Source organism: Panicum virgatum, chromosome 2N, assembly GCF_016808335.1.
Source record: "Panicum virgatum strain AP13 chromosome 2N, P.virgatum_v5, whole genome shotgun sequence".
NCBI classification, from domain to species: domain Eukaryota; kingdom Viridiplantae; phylum Streptophyta; class Magnoliopsida; order Poales; family Poaceae; genus Panicum; species Panicum virgatum.
Window position 1 is genome coordinate 26,481,246 of NC_053146.1, and position 17,711 is coordinate 26,498,956.

General features: G+C 43.4%; 1 protein-coding gene across 1 annotated transcript; it reads right to left on the bottom strand.

The window, feature by feature from the left end:
* Positions 1–7,885: 7,885 nt before the first annotated feature.
* LOC120660146 (phosphoglycolate phosphatase 2-like) lies at positions 7,886–17,079 on the bottom strand. Its single transcript, XM_039938506.1, has 11 exons — positions 16,853–17,079; positions 16,672–16,739; positions 12,608–12,700; positions 12,463–12,534; positions 11,861–11,932; positions 10,374–10,433; positions 10,236–10,288; positions 9,113–9,210; positions 8,931–9,030; positions 8,365–8,468; positions 7,886–8,280 (listed from the first exon to the last, which is right to left on the bottom strand). The coding sequence occupies exons 1-11, from the start codon at positions 16,950–16,952 to the stop codon at positions 8,180–8,182; spliced, it is 921 nt and encodes a 306-aa protein (XP_039794440.1). The 5' UTR covers positions 16,953–17,079; the 3' UTR covers positions 7,886–8,179.
* Positions 17,080–17,711: the final 632 nt, after the last annotated feature.

Sequence of the window (17,711 nt, forward strand, 5' to 3'; positions counted from 1 at the left end):
CTTCCCCGCGACCGAACCGAACTCGGTTGGAACCCGAGTCCTGGTCCTGCACGTCCCCGAACTCCTTGGGCCCGCACGCCAAGGCGCCTCCTCTCCGCCCTATATAAGTGCCGCGGACCCCTCTGTACCCCCCTGGAACCCTACCGAGCCTCAGCCGCCGCCTTTGCTCGCGAAACCCTAGTTTCCGCCGCCGCCATTGCTGGGAGCTCGGAGCTCCGTGTTGCGCCGTCGCTCCGTCGTGCCCTCGTTGAGTTCAAGTCTTCTCGGAGTTTCGCGTCGAGGTGAGGCACGCTGCAAGCCCGTTTTCCCTTTCGCTCTCGCCTTCTCGCGCGCGCAATAGCTCGTCGGAGTTTTGTTTCGTCGCACTAGCCCTCCGTCGCCTCTGCGTCCCGCGCAGGCCCTGCTAACGAGTTCGCCGCGTCGCGAGCTTGCTCCTCGACCCAGCCCCGAGCCGAACCGAGCCCCGGACGGCCGTCTTCGGCGAAGTCCGGCGACCGCGCCGCCGCTCGCCGCCGTTAGCTCGCCGCCGGCGCAGTGCGCCGCCGCTCCTTTCGCCCCAATCCACCCCAGCCGTTCGATCCTCATCTAACGGCCTCGATTAGATCTGACTCGAGGTCAACCCAACCAATACCGGTCAACCCTAGGTAGTTTTTCATAAGAGTCCCTCTCTTTTCTAGAAATCAAGCCGCGGTCCATTCCAGTTCAAAAGTATTTATAAAACAGCCCTTTCTTTTCTGATTTAACCCCTGACCTTTTACAAAATCGAACCCGCCGTCCAAGACCCTTTCTTTTGCAAGCTAGCCCCTATATTTTAGATTTAATCTCATTTTAGTCCCTAGTTTCTTTAAAGCTAGCCCCTAGAAGTTCAAAACTCTCACAAACAAGTCCCTGGTGCACTGTTTTAGCCATATCTTTCACGTTTTAACTCTGTTTTTTATCGATTCTCGCGCTCACGTGATCCTTGCAACGTGTGCAATAGCTTTATAACCTTTTTATCCTCTGTGAGCACACTTTGTTGTGTCTTACAAATCTTTTCTGTTAGTCCTTAACCTTTTAGTTAATCGCGACTAAATCTCTGAAGCACCATTTAGTCCATAGATTTGCCGTTTTAGTTCCGTTTTCCGCGTTTCTTATGTTGTCGTAACCGTAGCAGCGACCCCTATCCATTAGTATGCTCTCTTAAAGCTTTTATTTTGTTTGGTGTATTGTTCTTAGATGGATCTTCTTGTTTGCTTTATGTTTGCCCGATGATTGTTCCGAGTGGAAGGATCGTTGTTCGAAGATTGAAGATCAAGAATTGCAAGTGAGCAAAAGCTGAAGAGCAGTGAAGAGCAGTAAGAGTAGCTTTTCGTTGGAAAAAGGCAAGTGACCCTAACCATACTTCTATCTATGCTTTATTTACAAGAGTACTATGATTTAATTGGAACATGGAGAACCACGCAAGAAAATAGTACAACCACAATACTAATGGGCTCTGGTCTTGACTAAGTAATTAGATGAACTATATGTTGTGTTGGGGTTGTTCCGCTTGGTGGTTATGAGTTTGTGTTGTGGAGCGGGTGAAGGAAGCTGTGTCTTCTGAGGGACCGCACGGCAGGGACCAACACATACATATAGGGATTCTTTGTAAAGGCCTCGTAGTGTCCCTATGCAATCACACCTCGGAAGTGCGATACTGTGCCTAGCTAGCACATTGCGTGGTTGGGTTCAAAGTTCTTCGGAACTTTTACGCGAATTGTGGTGAAAGTGTACAACCTCTGCAGAGTTAAAACTAACCGGTTAGCCGTGCTCACGGTCAAGAGCGGCTTGGACCCTCACATGATTAATAAACTTAAAGATGGATATAAATCATATTCTGGTTATTTCTTGTGGCCTTGCTGAGTACCAACCATAAGTGTACTCAGCCTTGCTTATTGCTGCTCAGAAGGAGAAAGTTTATGAAGTCTTTTTGAAGATGTTGCTGAGTTCTATGCGTACGCTACCCCCAGTTAATTGCCTGTGAAGTTTGGAGCCTTCGTTTCCAGGATAAGCTGTATAACTCTGATAGTCTTTTATTTGTTTTAGTTCTCTTTTTCGTGATACTGTACTGATTATTCACTTATGATGTCTCTATATGTATGAAACTTGATCCTGACATACATATAGCTATGCATTCGGTTTTGTCCTTAAAACCGGGTGTGACATTAGTCTAGCCACGAGTTGGTGCCACGAGAATAAAATAAGTTATTAGCCACCAGAGACCTTCGAAAAGAGACATTTAGTAAAATCGAGCTTAGAACAGAAGTGACTAAAGCTGAATTTTTCCTAACTATGTTATACAGAACTGACTAGTTCTAGAGAAGTCGTTTTAAAAAATATTAAGTAGAATAATTTCTTCATATTTCTCATTGGATAGAAGAGGTCACATGTCCAACATATCCTTCCCTATCTGGCTTGATGTTCAGTTGAATTGTATAATTATCTTTATTTTATATGAAATCTAAAAATTAGGTAAATATATTCATGCGTAAAGAGTAAAAATCATCTCTCTCTTAGCCTAATAAACATGGTCTTAACTCATGCCATAACTTTGATTTATGACCACACCGTACCAATCTCTCCAAAATGGGCTAAATTGTAAAATGGAATTGAAAATAAAAGTAGAAAATAATTAATACTACAGGAAGGCAACCTTGATTTGAAACATTTTGAGACTTCATTCTCTAATTCTAACATTGTCCCCGACTCTATTTCGGGATGGCTGTCATCCCCATGCATAGTGCTCTAGCAAGGCATCTGGCTTGTGGAAGCCAGGTAAAGGCAGCGGCGGAACGGAGAGGGTTGCGGTGCCCTTCCAACACCGGTAAAAGTCTTTAACCCTGTGTATATATATTATAAAGCCCAACACACAAGTTATCAATACAACGATGCTGAACGGTATGCGATACTCGTCTAGTTATGCAGCGAGCTAAATACTACTCAAATCCAATGAAGACTGTCACTGGCGGACCCAATCCCAGCATTTAGGTGGAGCTCTTTCCTTTTCCACCCTCTTCTTCTTCCTTCTTTTCCCTCTCTCCTTTCTCTTTGCTTCCAATGGAGTTTTTGAGGTTGGGGGGGCTTGAGCCCCCTCTGCTCCCACGCTGGCTCCGCCCTGAAGGTGTAATGTAACGTTATCATCCACTGCGGTCTCAAAAATCACTCGGCACTCGGCCATGACAGCTTGTGTCAGCTTTGTGTAGGCTACAGGGGCGAAGCCACGGTCAAATCGATCGTGGTTCACAACCCTAAGAACTAACAAACTTTCTCATGATTATATGGTGAAACAAAATTTAGTTATTGGTAAAAAAATTACTCTGATGCATGAGCGGGCACCAAGGAATCCAAACGTGGCTTCGCCCCTACTAACACCAAGCAGAGCAGCACCGGAGCATGCTATGCAATTTAGCCACGGGAAAGCAGGCAATGCACACGCATACGATTCACGCATATATAGGCCATTAAGCACAGTAAGATATTGTTATTCTCTTTTTTTCAGGCACATATTTCATTAAGAAAAAAAGATATTGTTATTCACAAATGCCAATGTTAATTCTTTGTCTTAAATACACATATTATAGGCCATTGTTTAGAAAAGAAAGAGATTGCAAATTTGCAATATGTTAGCGGATGACTTGTATGCTACAAAGTCCTATAAAGTGCAAATAGGTCACATGCGAAATATTTTTCTATATAAAATATTGGTTACACGTATATATCCCTTAATATATTTTCTCACATATAGTATATGATATCCAATGGCCCCCCTTAAGCAAAATTCTTGGTTCTGCCACTGGGTTGAGGCGGTGACTATGTGGTTGTTTGTTTTCAGATGCTAAACTTTAGACTATGTCACATCAAAGAGAATTTTGGTATTTATTAGTATTAAATAAAGTCTGATTACAAAAATCCTGGGTTAAACTGCGAGACGAATCTAATAAGGTATATTAATCCATAATTAGCGGATGGTTATTGTAGCATCACTGTAGCAAATTATAGATTAATTAGGCTCATTAGATTCGTCTCGCAAACTAGCACCTAGCTGTCAAAAGATTTTATAAATAAATTTTATTTGATACTCCTAAATGGTAAAATTTCTTTTAATGTGGCAGGGGCTAAAAAATACTGATGAAACAAATAGGGTATAGTATAACACCAACCAACGGCTCTGTTTACGATATCCGATTGCAGGCTGCCAGGCTTGGACAAGAAGACGGGCTGGGGACCCCACATGCTGACACTGTGTTGCGGCTCCGTTTCGGGGAATGCAGAAAATGGATCGGTGGCGCCGGGCAGTACGACGACTCGGGCGGTCGCCTTCCGCGCGCCGCTGTCGCCCGCTCTGGCCCCGTCTCCCCTCGTCTCCGGCCACATAACTGGTGGCAGAGGGGCGAGGTCCATCCTCTAAAAATCTATTTTATTGTTAGGTTTTTCTCCAATAATTTTTCTTTCCTCTAGAATAATTAGGTTAGGTCTTGGAGTCTTTTCGATGTTTTCGATCTGGCCTTCTATGTCGTATTGGATCTCCTTCGGGGGATGTGTCATTTTCTTCTGAGATGCCGTGTTCTTCATTGAGGGATCGAGTTATGTTGGCCTAATTCCTTTTGGAGAAGAGATTGGATCTATTTTCCCCTCTAGTGGAATTGTCATTCCGGTCATTGGTGTTTTTGCTGGCGGCAGCGGATCTGCTCTTCCGGCCACCGTTGGTGATGACTAACGGCAGCGTCAGATCTTATGTTTGGTTTAATCTTCAGAAGATATGACTGATGTACTTTCGACGCCTTTTACTCTCAACAGCGGTTGAGCATATTTGGGGCCTCCACATCTGTGGAGTCTTTTGTTGGTGGGAACTGCGGTTCTGTTCAGATCTGGTGCTGTTCCACGGCGATGGAGTTTCCCGAAGCAGTGGACGGCGCCGGTTGCAAGGAAGATGAAGGGTAGAGATCTAGTGGCGTGCTTCAATGTGATTTTATTTTATATTGAGATCTCAGTTGTAAGAGGGGTTATTCTATTTTTTAGTGAAATCCGATCCTTTCTAAAAAAATGGATCGGTGGCCTTCAGAGAAACACAAAAAAAAACAAGTAGAAATGGATTAGACCTGATGCTGGAGAAGTAAGGATCGTGAGAGTGATAGAAAAGGATTAGGCAGGGCTGCTTGCTCGCTTGCTGTCGAGCACTAGAGCTTGACGCAAGGAAAAGTAAATTATGGCTGGATTAGCTTAGGCTCTAGGTTAGATAAGAGGGATGATTATAATTAATTTGATTTCGAATTCCAAGGACACACAAACACCAAATAAAACTGCAAACCCACATTGACATTTAGATATTTCTAACAATTCAAATTTAAATCAGAAAATTTGGGAAGGTCACATAAGGCAGATTTATAGTGATCTATCGAGTTACACACGTTGCATGAAAAAATTTTAAAATCCCATATTTTTGCGCAAATTAACATTTGGAAAAAATCTACGATGTTACCGTCCCAAATGGAAAAGAAGGCCAGATAGAGTCGATGAATAAGGATCCATATGTTAATATTTTAAATTGGACCGGACCAAATTTACAAGTTACAAGTAGAAATATTATGTGCTTTAAAAATATATAAGTAGAAATAAATAGAAATGTTGCTTAACTAATAACCAGTGTCTTGTCATATAATAGTGTAATTTTCTGTAAGAGATGAGATGCGTTGAAGGGCTCCTACAGCGGTGCTAGCGCAGGGCGTTATGGAGGCTACGGTGGCAATTTTGCTGTAATTGTTGTGGACTTTGGGATAGTTCCATACCATGTACCTACCCGAGGAGCCATATGGAGCCAGTATTTTGGGCTCCGTCTCTTATAGTTCAGAACAAGAACCGGCTTCACGACAGGAACCGTTTTGAAAATTGCACGTTTGATACAGTTTTTTTTTGAAAACCCCGTCTGATACAGCTTCAGATGAAGCAGGTGAAGCAGCCGGTTCTCTGGCAGGATTTCTAGAAGGGTAGTTTAAGGTTGAACTGCACCTTTATCGTGAATGGAAGTACTAGAATTCCATATTCGAGTGAAGATGGTTCTCTTATGTATGCCATGTTCTATTTTCGTCCTGATTCATCTCATGCATCCAGTGTTGTCAGTAGATACATGATTAATTCAAGCAAAGAGCATTGAAATGCAGTTCAGTGGATCTTCATATATTTGTGAGGTACTCCTAGTGCTTGTTTGCAGTTTGGAAAAACTAGAGATGGACGTATAGATTATAGTGATTCGGATTATGCTAGCGGTGTTGATAAGAGGAGGTCTCTCACAGGTTACATTTTCACCATTGGTGATTGTGTTGTTGGTTGGAAAGCAAGTTTGCATGCTACTGTTGCTTTGTCCACTATTGAAGCTGGATATATTGCTATTTCTGAAGCTCAAAAGAAGCTAATTGGTTGAGAAGTTTATACTCTGAACTTTGCGGGGTTTCTTCTTGCATTACTATACATTGTGATAGTCAAAGTGTTATTTGCATCACTAAAGATCAGATGTCATGAAAGAACAAAGCACATTGATGTGAGATACCATTTTATTCAAGACGTCATTGCTGAAGGTGATGTTAAAGTATGCAAGATAAGTACTCATGACAATCCCTGGTATGATGACTAAGCATGTTCCTGCACCTAAGTTTGAATTATGCTCAAGCTTAGTTGATGATAAATCTTAAGCCCTAGTGACTTTCGGCGTCCGCCTATATCTACATCTTGCAAGACGCATGGGAAGAGTTTACTTGTATTCCATGCATTGTAACTTTCTCATTATAGTGAAGATCGCCGATGGCGCCTATGGTTTCTTACCACAAGAGTTTTCCACGTAAAAATCATGTCTTGTGTTTGATCTTGTGTTCCAATTATCTGCTAACAAGAAAAATGCAGGAGAGCCACTGAAGTCAGCTAAAGAAGTTGTCTACAAAGCACGTGCTACAATGATCCATGGCAGTGAAGTACTCTCTATTTCAAATTGCAAGTTATTCCAACTTTTTTTAGAGTTAAACTATTTTTACGTTTGACCAAAATAGAAAAGATTACAAATATTTATAGCATCAAATAGATATACTATAAAAGTATATTTAATGATGAATATAATTATACTTATTTGGTATCATAAATGCTAGTACTTTATTGTATAAAGTTGGTTAAACTTATATTTTGACTCTTCAAAAAAATTGGAATGACTTACAATTCGGAACAGATGGAGTCGGAATGGATGGAGTAGAGGATGAAGCACCCAAACAAGCTGGTGTTCTCCACCACCGGAAGTTTGTTTAATTAACATTGATGGTGCTTTCCTGGAGAAGAAGTCTGGAGCTTGGGGTTTTGTAGTCAGAGATCATTGTCGTCGAGCTGTCCTGACTGGTTAAGTGGTTACGGCGAACTGAATGTGGTTAGTGATGTTTTTATGTGCTGAAGCTCAAGCATGCCTGGCAACCCTGGATGCAGCAGAGGACCAGGGTCTGCTGAGCATTGTTCTTGAGAGCGATTTGCAGGTTCTGGACTTCTGGTGGAGGTGCTAAAGTCGACAGAATATTATCTAGCACCAGATGGAGTGATATTCAGGGAGGCCAAGTTCATCATGACCACGCATTTTAATTCGTTGAATGTTCTGTACGCTCCTTTGTAATAGGAGTGCGCACATGCTCGCTCAGATTGGTCACCATGGGGGCAAGGATCAACCTGTTATGTTTGATACCCTCCCGGATTTTGTATCTATGACTGCTTCGTGATCTCACTGAACCAGAGGTGAATCAATAAAACGCTGCGAGTTCTTAGTTTAAAAAAAGGGAATAAGCATGTAAACAATCCCTTGTCAATAGCCTTCACCGTGGAGACCACGTTTCACTGCATCAGGTTTAAATTCATGCCAATTCAGTCGCCACTATTTCAATTCAGTGCAATTCCGTACTCCAGTCACATATATTTTCATGACTGGAAATAGCAGTTCCATTATTGCAAAATTTGAAGCTTTAACAAATCCTGAGGTACATTTATAAGGTTTTGAAACTGGCTTAATTTGCAATGGGAGTACCTGAGTTGACTTCAATTAATATATGCAGTCCTGGGTTACTACCAAACAGGTAGCCAAAGAATATTTGGTTCGTCTAGTCAGAACTCAGCTCTGTCACCCGATGCCACGGCTGACAGATTATTTCTGCAATAACCCAACGAGATCATACACGCTATTTGTGTAGGCATCTGGATGGATGCTATTGGAAGCGTCCTGCAGTTCTGGTAAGGTAGTACAACCTGCAAATTGCAATCCCACACATGTCAGACGTCATTGGACCCGTGAAAGACATTGTTGGGTAGACAAGACTACGAGCTTCTAACCAGACAAAACAAGGAGGGTCTTGCAGCCAGTATTCTGGCCAAATAGTATGTCTGTATCCAGTCTATCACCCACCATGCACATCCTTGATGTTTCCAGATTGAAGCTGCAGTAATTGAAACAGCAGGGAATTCATCACTAACCATAACTACTACTGATATTATCACATTGGAAATCAATACAAAGAATGCAATGACTGCCCCCATCATATTATGCTTTGCGCACATTTTTCTTGCTCTCTTTGAACAGGAAAACATTTATGGAAAGATGGATATGGGTGGGGAAAACGTTTATGCCCCATCATATTATCTCTATTTTTATGTGTAGTTGTAAACTGAATTATAGTGAATGATTCTAGAAAACAATCATGCTTCGCTCCAGAAGAAAACAAAAGGGGATGGCTATGTGGAAGATTATGTCATGGAAAACTCTCATTCAGTCGATTGCTAATTCATTCAGAGCTTGAGAATAATTTCAGTAGATTTCCCTTTTCTCTCTCTCAAAGAATAAAACTATGTTCTTTTGATGGCAAATAAATGGTACGCTCCTCATATTACACTTTGCAAACCTTTTCAAGAGGAAGTCCATCAAAAAACTTGAAGGCTTTCCAACAACAATGGGCTCTTTCTGTACTGAGCAGCTTACTGCAGCAACCATAGTTCCAGCTCCTGTGAAGGTATGTGGTTGCAAATTATACTGTGATACTGAGAGAAACTTCAAAAAATTCAATAAATTCCTCAATAATAGTACCTGGCCATTCTTGGGCAGATGTCATATGTCCAGTTGGATCACGGTTAGTCGCAATGAAAAGGCAGCCTGGATTCTCACTAATACATGTTCTTGCATACCTGCAAGAACATTACTATAATTGGATCATCACAAAACTCATGATCTACTAGATAAATAGTGTCCATGGACACAAGTCAGAACTAAGATGAATGCTGAACAAAAGATGCTCCGAAATAGGTTATTGCTTTTATTGTAGTAAACAAGGCTCCTTGCAACAAATTGAAAACTGGAACTGCTATGTGATGTATTGAGTTATAAACGCAAAATAAGGTGGATAAAAGGTTTCATCTTTGTAGCTCCTTGGCTGAATTATCTGAAATTATAAGCTTCTGAATTTCAGATCCGAATTAAATATGGAATATTCTTTCAACGACAAGGGTGGAGTATCCAACATGAAGAAAAAAACTGGGGAAAAGAAAGGGCAATTACCCTAATGAATTTGATACTAGTAATCAGATTCCAATTCAATTTCCAACCGGCATGAATATGATGGAATGTGATTCAATTTTGGACAATGTGAAATGCTTCCTGAACAGGTATACACAAAGGGCGGATGTAAAGGGGGGCCTTGGGGGGTTCCATCCCCCCTACCGGCCTAATGCCCATGGATCCCCCCCCCCCCCCCCTAGCTCCCCAGCAATTTTTTTACATGAATCAAGGAGGAAGAAGAAAAGAGAGAGGAGGAAGAAGAAAAGAGGAAGGAGAAGAAAAAGAGGGGGGATGAGGGGTGTGTGTGTAACTGTGTATGTTAGATATACACAGGAAGCATAACACATATTCCATCTAAATGGCAGAAAAAAAAAGTATCAGTCTTCATATAGTAATATACTATGTTCTAAGCTCAATTACCCTAATGGAACTGAGTGTAGTTTCTCCTTTCGGTTTTCCAAAAGTGAGAGGAAAGTATAAATTTATATTCTATGAAAGACACATCATGTTTAATTGAATTTAGAATATTTCATAGGCAAAAGTATCAGGACTCGCAATGAGACTAAAAAAAGGGCCATGAGTAAAAGTAAAGTATACATTGATCAGCATGCATAACAACAAATTAAGGTATAGACACCAAGGTTAGGGAAGTAACTGTATTTTGTAATAATTGAAGTGCTGATCAAGTCCAACAACAACAGCTCCAACCTGGAAATGAAATTATCAGAGCTCAGTAGTTGTTTATGTGACCGAAATGATGGTTTAAAAATCAGATAAACATGTTTGACATTACACTTTTGTCATGTTCAAAGTAGAAGTCCGCCTCCAAGATTATGTTTTTCTTGCCATCCTCCTGCAGGAAATATCATGAGTTGAAACCAAAACATCGGTACTCAAAATATCATGAGGCTCTTTCAACTTATATCTGAATAATATTTATGTTTTCAAGCCCTCAGCTAGTGTCACAGCAAAAGTATCTTTTGACTGTTGGAGTGTAGTGGTACGCTCGAGCATTGTATGACATGTTGGTCCAACTGGAGATATTATAACATCAATTATGTGTCATTATTTCTGGCCTGTATTGTTTCAAAATAGCACAGCAGGCAAAAAGATGGCTACTGCGTTATTCATAGATGTTAGAGTACATTAGGCAACTCCGGATATGGTTAGTTTAGGATTGATTGTAATCCCAGGATAACCTTCCTTATCTCTAGGAGATGCTACTTGCCCTCCAAGCCATATACTCCTATATAATCAGCCCTAGGGGCTCAAGCAATATATCCAACGCATTATACGCATCCTACTTTCCTACAATAGAAAACCACAGGAAAATAGTATGTAATGCCTTGAAGTGGCCAACCATCCAGGAAAGATTGCATATAATGATCCAATACGTGTCTATTGTTTTCTCATAGTGTGATTATGCAAAAATACAGAATTTGTGTTATGGTCGGTCGAGTGTATCAGAGAAGGGACGTGGGCAGTGGCTAAAGGGTCGCGTACCCTTGCTGGCGGCAACTGCATTTGGGTGTGCTGCCACCCTAGATTTTAGGATCGCATCACAGATGCACTCAGTTTGTTGGATCACGAATTTAAGGTTATTAGGATACTTGTATAAGACTCAAACTTGTGTGAATGAGAAGTCATCCAGAGATTGAGTAATCTCTCTCGCTCTTACGCCAGCTCTCACCTACTCGCCGCCGGCCGCCAGGACGGCGTCGAGAACTCGCCCACGGCGGGAACCCAACCCACGTCCGCCAATCAGTCATTCATACTTCCTCCGCAGCGCCAGTAGCCACAACAATTTGCTAATGTCAATGTTAAGAAAAGGTAACAAATGAGACAATTCATTAGCATGGATGCATCAATAGAACTATATCACACCAGCATTTAATACCATAAATCTTCACATTTTAGTAAATGAACTTTAAGGAAAAAGAAAACAGATACGAATTCCGTAAAAATATTGATAAATCAGCATTGTTTCCATCCCCTAAAAAATCATTGTTTCTATGAATAAAGAAAGAAAACATCTGTTATCTGTTAAACTAAAGCACACGTATCTAGGAGGGGGAGGGGGCGCAAATGTAAGCAAAGGATGTTGGTTAGATCTCACCCTTGTTTGTTTTTTTGAGAGCAATTTTCTACAGGTGTCCTATGTATGGGCATGACACAGGCCCCTAACTGTATCACCCGGGGTTCACCCCTCTTTTTCCTCTTAGCAGCTCTCGTGCGTGTTCGAGAGAAAAAAAAATGTAAGCAAAGGATAACAAGTCTTACCGAACCTCCAAAGCATTCAAAACCAGCTAACTTGAGCTCTTCCAAAATTCCGTCTTCACCGACAACATAAATCTGAATAAATGAAGCAGTTCAATCTTTGTTCTCAAGCACATCAACATAAACTAAATAGAAAATTAAGTTAAATGTCCATGCAAAGGCATCAAGTACTGTCGAAGGAGTACAAGGAGCGGAGCTGAAAGCTCCTGCTACCAGAACTCAATCAGCATCACTAATTATGTCCCGAGAAAAATCGTTAAAAAAACCAATGTTTAATCTTGTGAAGGGATGCCAGAAAAATCAGATGGTGCGGTATTGATTGGCTCAAATAAGTGCTTTTTTGTTGGTCTTCTAGCACAAAATTGCGACCACATGGTCTCCACATAGCTTTTTTCAATCTTATCAAATCCTTACTCGATAGTTTAAGGCAGACGTCTAATTGTAAATGTGTAGGCTGTTGTGTTATTAAGTTCCTCAAATACACATATGCTAGTGTCTTAATTTATTTCCTCTTGCTGACAATTTTAGTAACTACAATATACTGAAGAAATTATAAATCATTCACATAAGACAAAAGGAAAGGACATTATAATAATTCATGATACCTTCTTTTCTGGGGGAAAATTATTTAACTTCAAGAACATGGCTGCCGCAAATGAGGATGTAAAAATCTCTTCCTATAAAGAAGACAACAAACAATTACAACATAACTAATTATCGTTGGAAGAGTCTGCTCATATCGAAAGCTACCTCAGTGACTTCGAGTCCAAGTGATCTGAATTTCTTTGAGTATTGCCTTCTTGACTTTCTAGAGTTGTTTGTTACAAAAACTATTTTCTTGCCCTGCACCAAGCCAATACAAGTATCATTACTTAATCAGTAAGTTTCAAAATCTGTATATACCTCTTATAAACTAAACTTCATAATAGTAGAGCAATGCCTTAAATAATGGAAATGAAGATTAAAAATTGGTTAATGAAACGTTGATCCTCAACTAGCACACCAGAATTCACTGAGAAAATATATAAGGATGTTATGATTATTTCAGGTAGGAGTTCCGTACAAAGAGAGAAGAAATAAGCCTGTTTATTCACATGATCAAACCAGAATAATTTTGAAATGTGTATAATCGCATCAATACTTCACATTTGATTACGGTATTTGAATCCTGGTGCCTCTACTTAGGGCCTATCTATTTCAGCTTAAGTAGCTACAGCCATTTTTTTCTCTCGAATGCGCAGGAGAGCTGTGTATCATTGTATTAAGAAGAAAATGATCCAATTGCAAATCCAGCTCACCACCTTGGATCAGAGTGATGAGAGGAAAAAAAGTTTTGCACAGAATGGACTGTTAAATAAAAAGGCGTACCCAGTGCCGTAGGCTTCTCGCACTATGCAGGGTCTGGGGAAGGGTTGTTTTTAAAGCACCAAGCCTTTCCCGCACAAATGTGCAGAGGCTGGGGCTCAAACCCAGGACCTTCCGATTACAGACGGTAGGCAGTACCGTTGCACCAGGCCCGCCCTTCACAGAATGGACTGTTACACAGAAAAAATGGAAGTACCTGACCAAGGATCAAAAGATCACACTAAAACACGCCTAGGTAACTCTTCCTAGCCCCAGACCAGCAAGGCCTTTAGCTCCCCCTACTAGCCACAAATGAGATTCATCTTTGAAGGTCTGTGGAGTGGTCAGGATGCTTGGAGCATATCCATCAAACACACAGGCATTCCTGTGCTTCCTGAGGATCCATGCACCAAGAATGACAAGAGTTGAAACCCTTTCTGTGTAGATACAGCCTTCGAAAATCAGTTTTGGATAATCAATTGTTCAAAGCCATAATCCAGAATCACCTTGGCGTCGACGACGACGTTGGCGCAATCGGGCTTGTACTGCACGGAAAAATCAAAGCCCAGAAGCTTACTCACCCAATGATGTGGGATCGTGGCGAGGCACTGGTCGAGTAGGAACTTGAGGTAGGCGTGGTCCGTTTTGACGACGAAGGAGCGCCCCCAAATATAGGGCCGCCAGTGCCGGACTGCGTACACGAGCCCGCCGCGACAGCACGGCTAAAGAACGCGATGGCGCCGTCGTCTTGATGTAGCACGGCGCCGAACCCATAGCAGGAGACGTCGCATTCCACAATGAACGGCCTGGTGAAGTCCGGCAGTGTCAGGACCGAGGCGTTGCGAGTGCCAGCTTGCGTGCCACGAAGCCGCCATCGCCTCTGCCGACCATGCAAAGGCATTCTTCTGAGGTGCAGGCGTGTAGCTGGGGGCGCCGATGGCCGGCCTCGCCACAACACTGGACCAAGCGGCCGTCGTGCCAGAAGGCCATGGTGAGGGCGCCGAAGTCCATGTTGAGCGAACCGAGGGAGGCAAGCCACCTCGTGCCCAACACCATGTCGTAGCCGCCTAGTGGTAGGACGAAGATGTTGTCGATCAATGGCTCGCCGACGATGGAGAACGGCGCCCGGCGAAGCACCTCCGGGCACGGCACCTTGTCGCCATTGGCCACGGTGGCCCGCAGCGCCTTGCGAGGCACCGTGGGCAAGCCTGTTGACGGCGCGCGGTCGGTGTTGATGAAATTGTGCGAGGAGCCGGAGTCAACGAGCTCACGGAGGAGGACCAGCCCGACGCGGACCATCAGCTGCAAAGCCGCCCGCGGCGCGTGCGTCGTATCCTCCGTTGGTGACTACCAACAGGGACACCCGCAAGTCGCCGGCTTCTTCGGTGTCCTCGGCGGCGGCGTCTTCCACATCCAAAAAGAAGAGTTTCATGCAAGAACGATTATGGTCGCGGACATACCGTTCGTCGCAGTTGAAGCAGAGGCCAGGATGGCGGCGTTCATCGATCTGGGACGGTGTCAGGCGGCGTACTGTGCAGTCGGCTACCACCGTTGTGTCATTGAACGTCGACTGCGCCAACGTCTTCCATGGCGGTGCTAAAGGCGCCGGCGGGGCTGGGGGCGGGGCCGGTAGAGCTAGTAGCGGCGGCGGCGGACGCTGGCGAGCAGGCACAGGCTGTGGCGCCTGTAGTGAGGGTAGTGCGGCCGCCGTGACATTGCGGCGCTCGAAGGAGCGGGCCAGGTTCATGTCCATGGCGAGCAACTGGGGGCCTTGGATTTGCACATCCAGGCTAAGGGGCTCCCCGAGGCCCGCGAGGAATCGCTGGGTCTTCTAATTTTCTTGAAGTGGCCCGGCATGTGTGAGCAGGTCCTGGAAGCGATCTTGATAATTAGCCATCGTGGACGTCAGGCGGCAGGCGACAAGCTCGCCCAACGAGTTGGAATGGAGCGGTGGCCCGAAGCGGAGATCAATGAGCTCCTTGAAGCGGTTCCAGGAAGGAGTGCCCTCATCCTTCTCCACTTGCGTGTACCAATGTTGGGCGTCGTCGTGGAGATTGAGTGCTGCTAGCCACACCTTCTCCTCCTCGATGGTGCTTTGGCCATGAAAGTAGTGTTCACATTTGTTGACGAAGGGCAGCGGATCGCAGGTGCCGTTGTACTTGGGGAAGTCGAGCTTGTGAAAGCACGCTTGTCCCATGGGAACGTCGCGCCGGGGATCGGGTGGAGTGAGGCGTTGTGGAGACGCTGCTGTCGATTAAGATTGGTGAGGCGTGACTCCAGGACGTCGAGGCAATCAAGCTTCTTGAGGATCGCGTCCATCAACTTGATGGAATCCGTCAAGGTCTCCTGCTTCGCATCGTCCGCCATGGTGGTGGTAGTTGCAGGCAGGCTGGTGGCGGAAGGTGGTGGTGGGGGTTGTAGATTGGATGGCGGAAGGGATGGGTGGTGGCTGGATATGTAGATCAGTAGATGCACACGAGGGAGTCCAGAACGGCGACGCGGACTTGATCGCGAAAGGTACCTAGCAAGCTGATACCAGATGTGATGGTTGAGGGTAGGACACGTAGGAGGGCAGGGTCTAGCCCTACTACTCTCACGGCTTAACAGAGATAGGGGTAAGGTAATTCTATTCCTGCCTCACAATAATCCTAGGTTACATGTATATAGGCCTACGTGCCTTGCAAACCAAGCTAATCAATCCCTAACAAATAGGAGATAGGCTCCTCAAATCAAACTAACCATAACTGAAGATACTATTCCTAACCGACCGCCTGCTTCCTCTTGTGGCGGCGTTCGTAGACACGGCCCCACATGACACCTTTTTTTAAAGGCACAACAAAAGTAAACAAGCCCTTACCCCTAAATTTTTAGCATGAATCACCTTTGTCTTACACGAGTCCTTTGTATACAAAGTAAACTATCAAAACATGAATTAGCTTGTGTAAAATCATGGAAAATGAGGCTTCACGTATGGGCGTAACAAAAAGCTTTCTTCTCTCTTAGGCTAATATGCTGGTCAATGGGACTTCATTAAGCACACCTCGAGATAAATATTGTATTATGCAGGAAGAATATAAAAAAGAAATCTAAAAAATGAATAGACCATAACAAGCAGAGTTTAAGCTAGCTCTTGCAAATTACACTGGTAAAAGTTAAACTAGGAAAAAATAACTGAGAAATTTTCAGCCATCTGTCTTTAATTGGCCACCTCTGCAGACAAACAAATACAAGCGTGGCTAAAAAGAGATTATTAGCATTCATACTTGCTAATTAACCATTACAAGCTATAATTCACATTTGTTTCAATAAAAGCTTGGTGTGACCTTGCTAATCAATAAGAAGCACGAGTATGACTCTATTTTACTCTTACTATATCAACTTAACCACAAAAAAAGGAGACGAACCCAATACCTAGCCATTACTCTTTGAAAAAAAATTGTGATAAAGCTATGCTCTCAAATCCCGTGTACCATTTTCCGCAGCAGCTCCATCGTCTCGCCGACTCCTTCAATGAGCTTATCCCCCTTCCAAATAACCCCTAGAAAACACAAATTCAGAGGAGGTAACAAGAACCAACGGTCAGTAGGCAACAGGGAGCAAGATCTTAAGAGAAAAAATCCCCAACAAAAAATGGGATAACGAATCGCAGACCATCGCAGTCGAAGAGGAAGGCGTCGACGGAATCGACGAGGGATCGAGCGGCGTCGGCGGTGAGAAGGCCGCAGGGAGGGTCCGGAAGCCCGTTGGCCATGGCGGCTTCTTCCCTTCTCCGTGGCTGCTCTCTTCTCCGCTGGTTTTGGAATTGGATGCGAAAATGCGAATATTCACTCCGCTGCCGCCGCCAGTATGCAAAAGCTGATGACCGTTTTGCCCTTGTTTGAACTCGGTCACATGTTTCTCCGTTCAAGGACAAGGAGGGAAGCTCAGAATTGTTTGACTTATTTCTTTTCCTTTTTTATTTACAAGACAACTTTACTGTTGGTAGAGTGTCCCTCAATACAGTAGGAACAAAGAGTAAGGGAAAAATCATGAGAAATATGTTTTTGTGAGGATATAAGAAAGTACATTTTTTAGGATTACACAAACAACTCAGACATTCACAACACATGCATACTCACCCCTATGAACACACGTGCACAAATCTTAGCTCTATAAGCATTCTCCAAGTCTGAACCAGCAAATTCTCGAGATTGACGAAGTCACTACAAGCGGCTCGCTACCACCGAGAATGTCGCCTATCACTGAAACCACAACGTGTTGAATCCTAATAACAAGTTGAACCCAAAATCTGAGGTGCTACTGAGACTCCTGTAGCCACTAGGCTAAATGGTGTTTCGCTACAAAGAAATTCTTTAATAGATAGCCTAGATGGTAGAGTGTATCATATAATGAGGCCGAATATGACACTTAAATTTTGCCGAAAAGGTAACACACATTGGCTCTCTCTGTTCATTTTCTCAATAAAGCTTCCTAAACTCATTTCCTATCTTATCTCCATAGGAACCGTGCA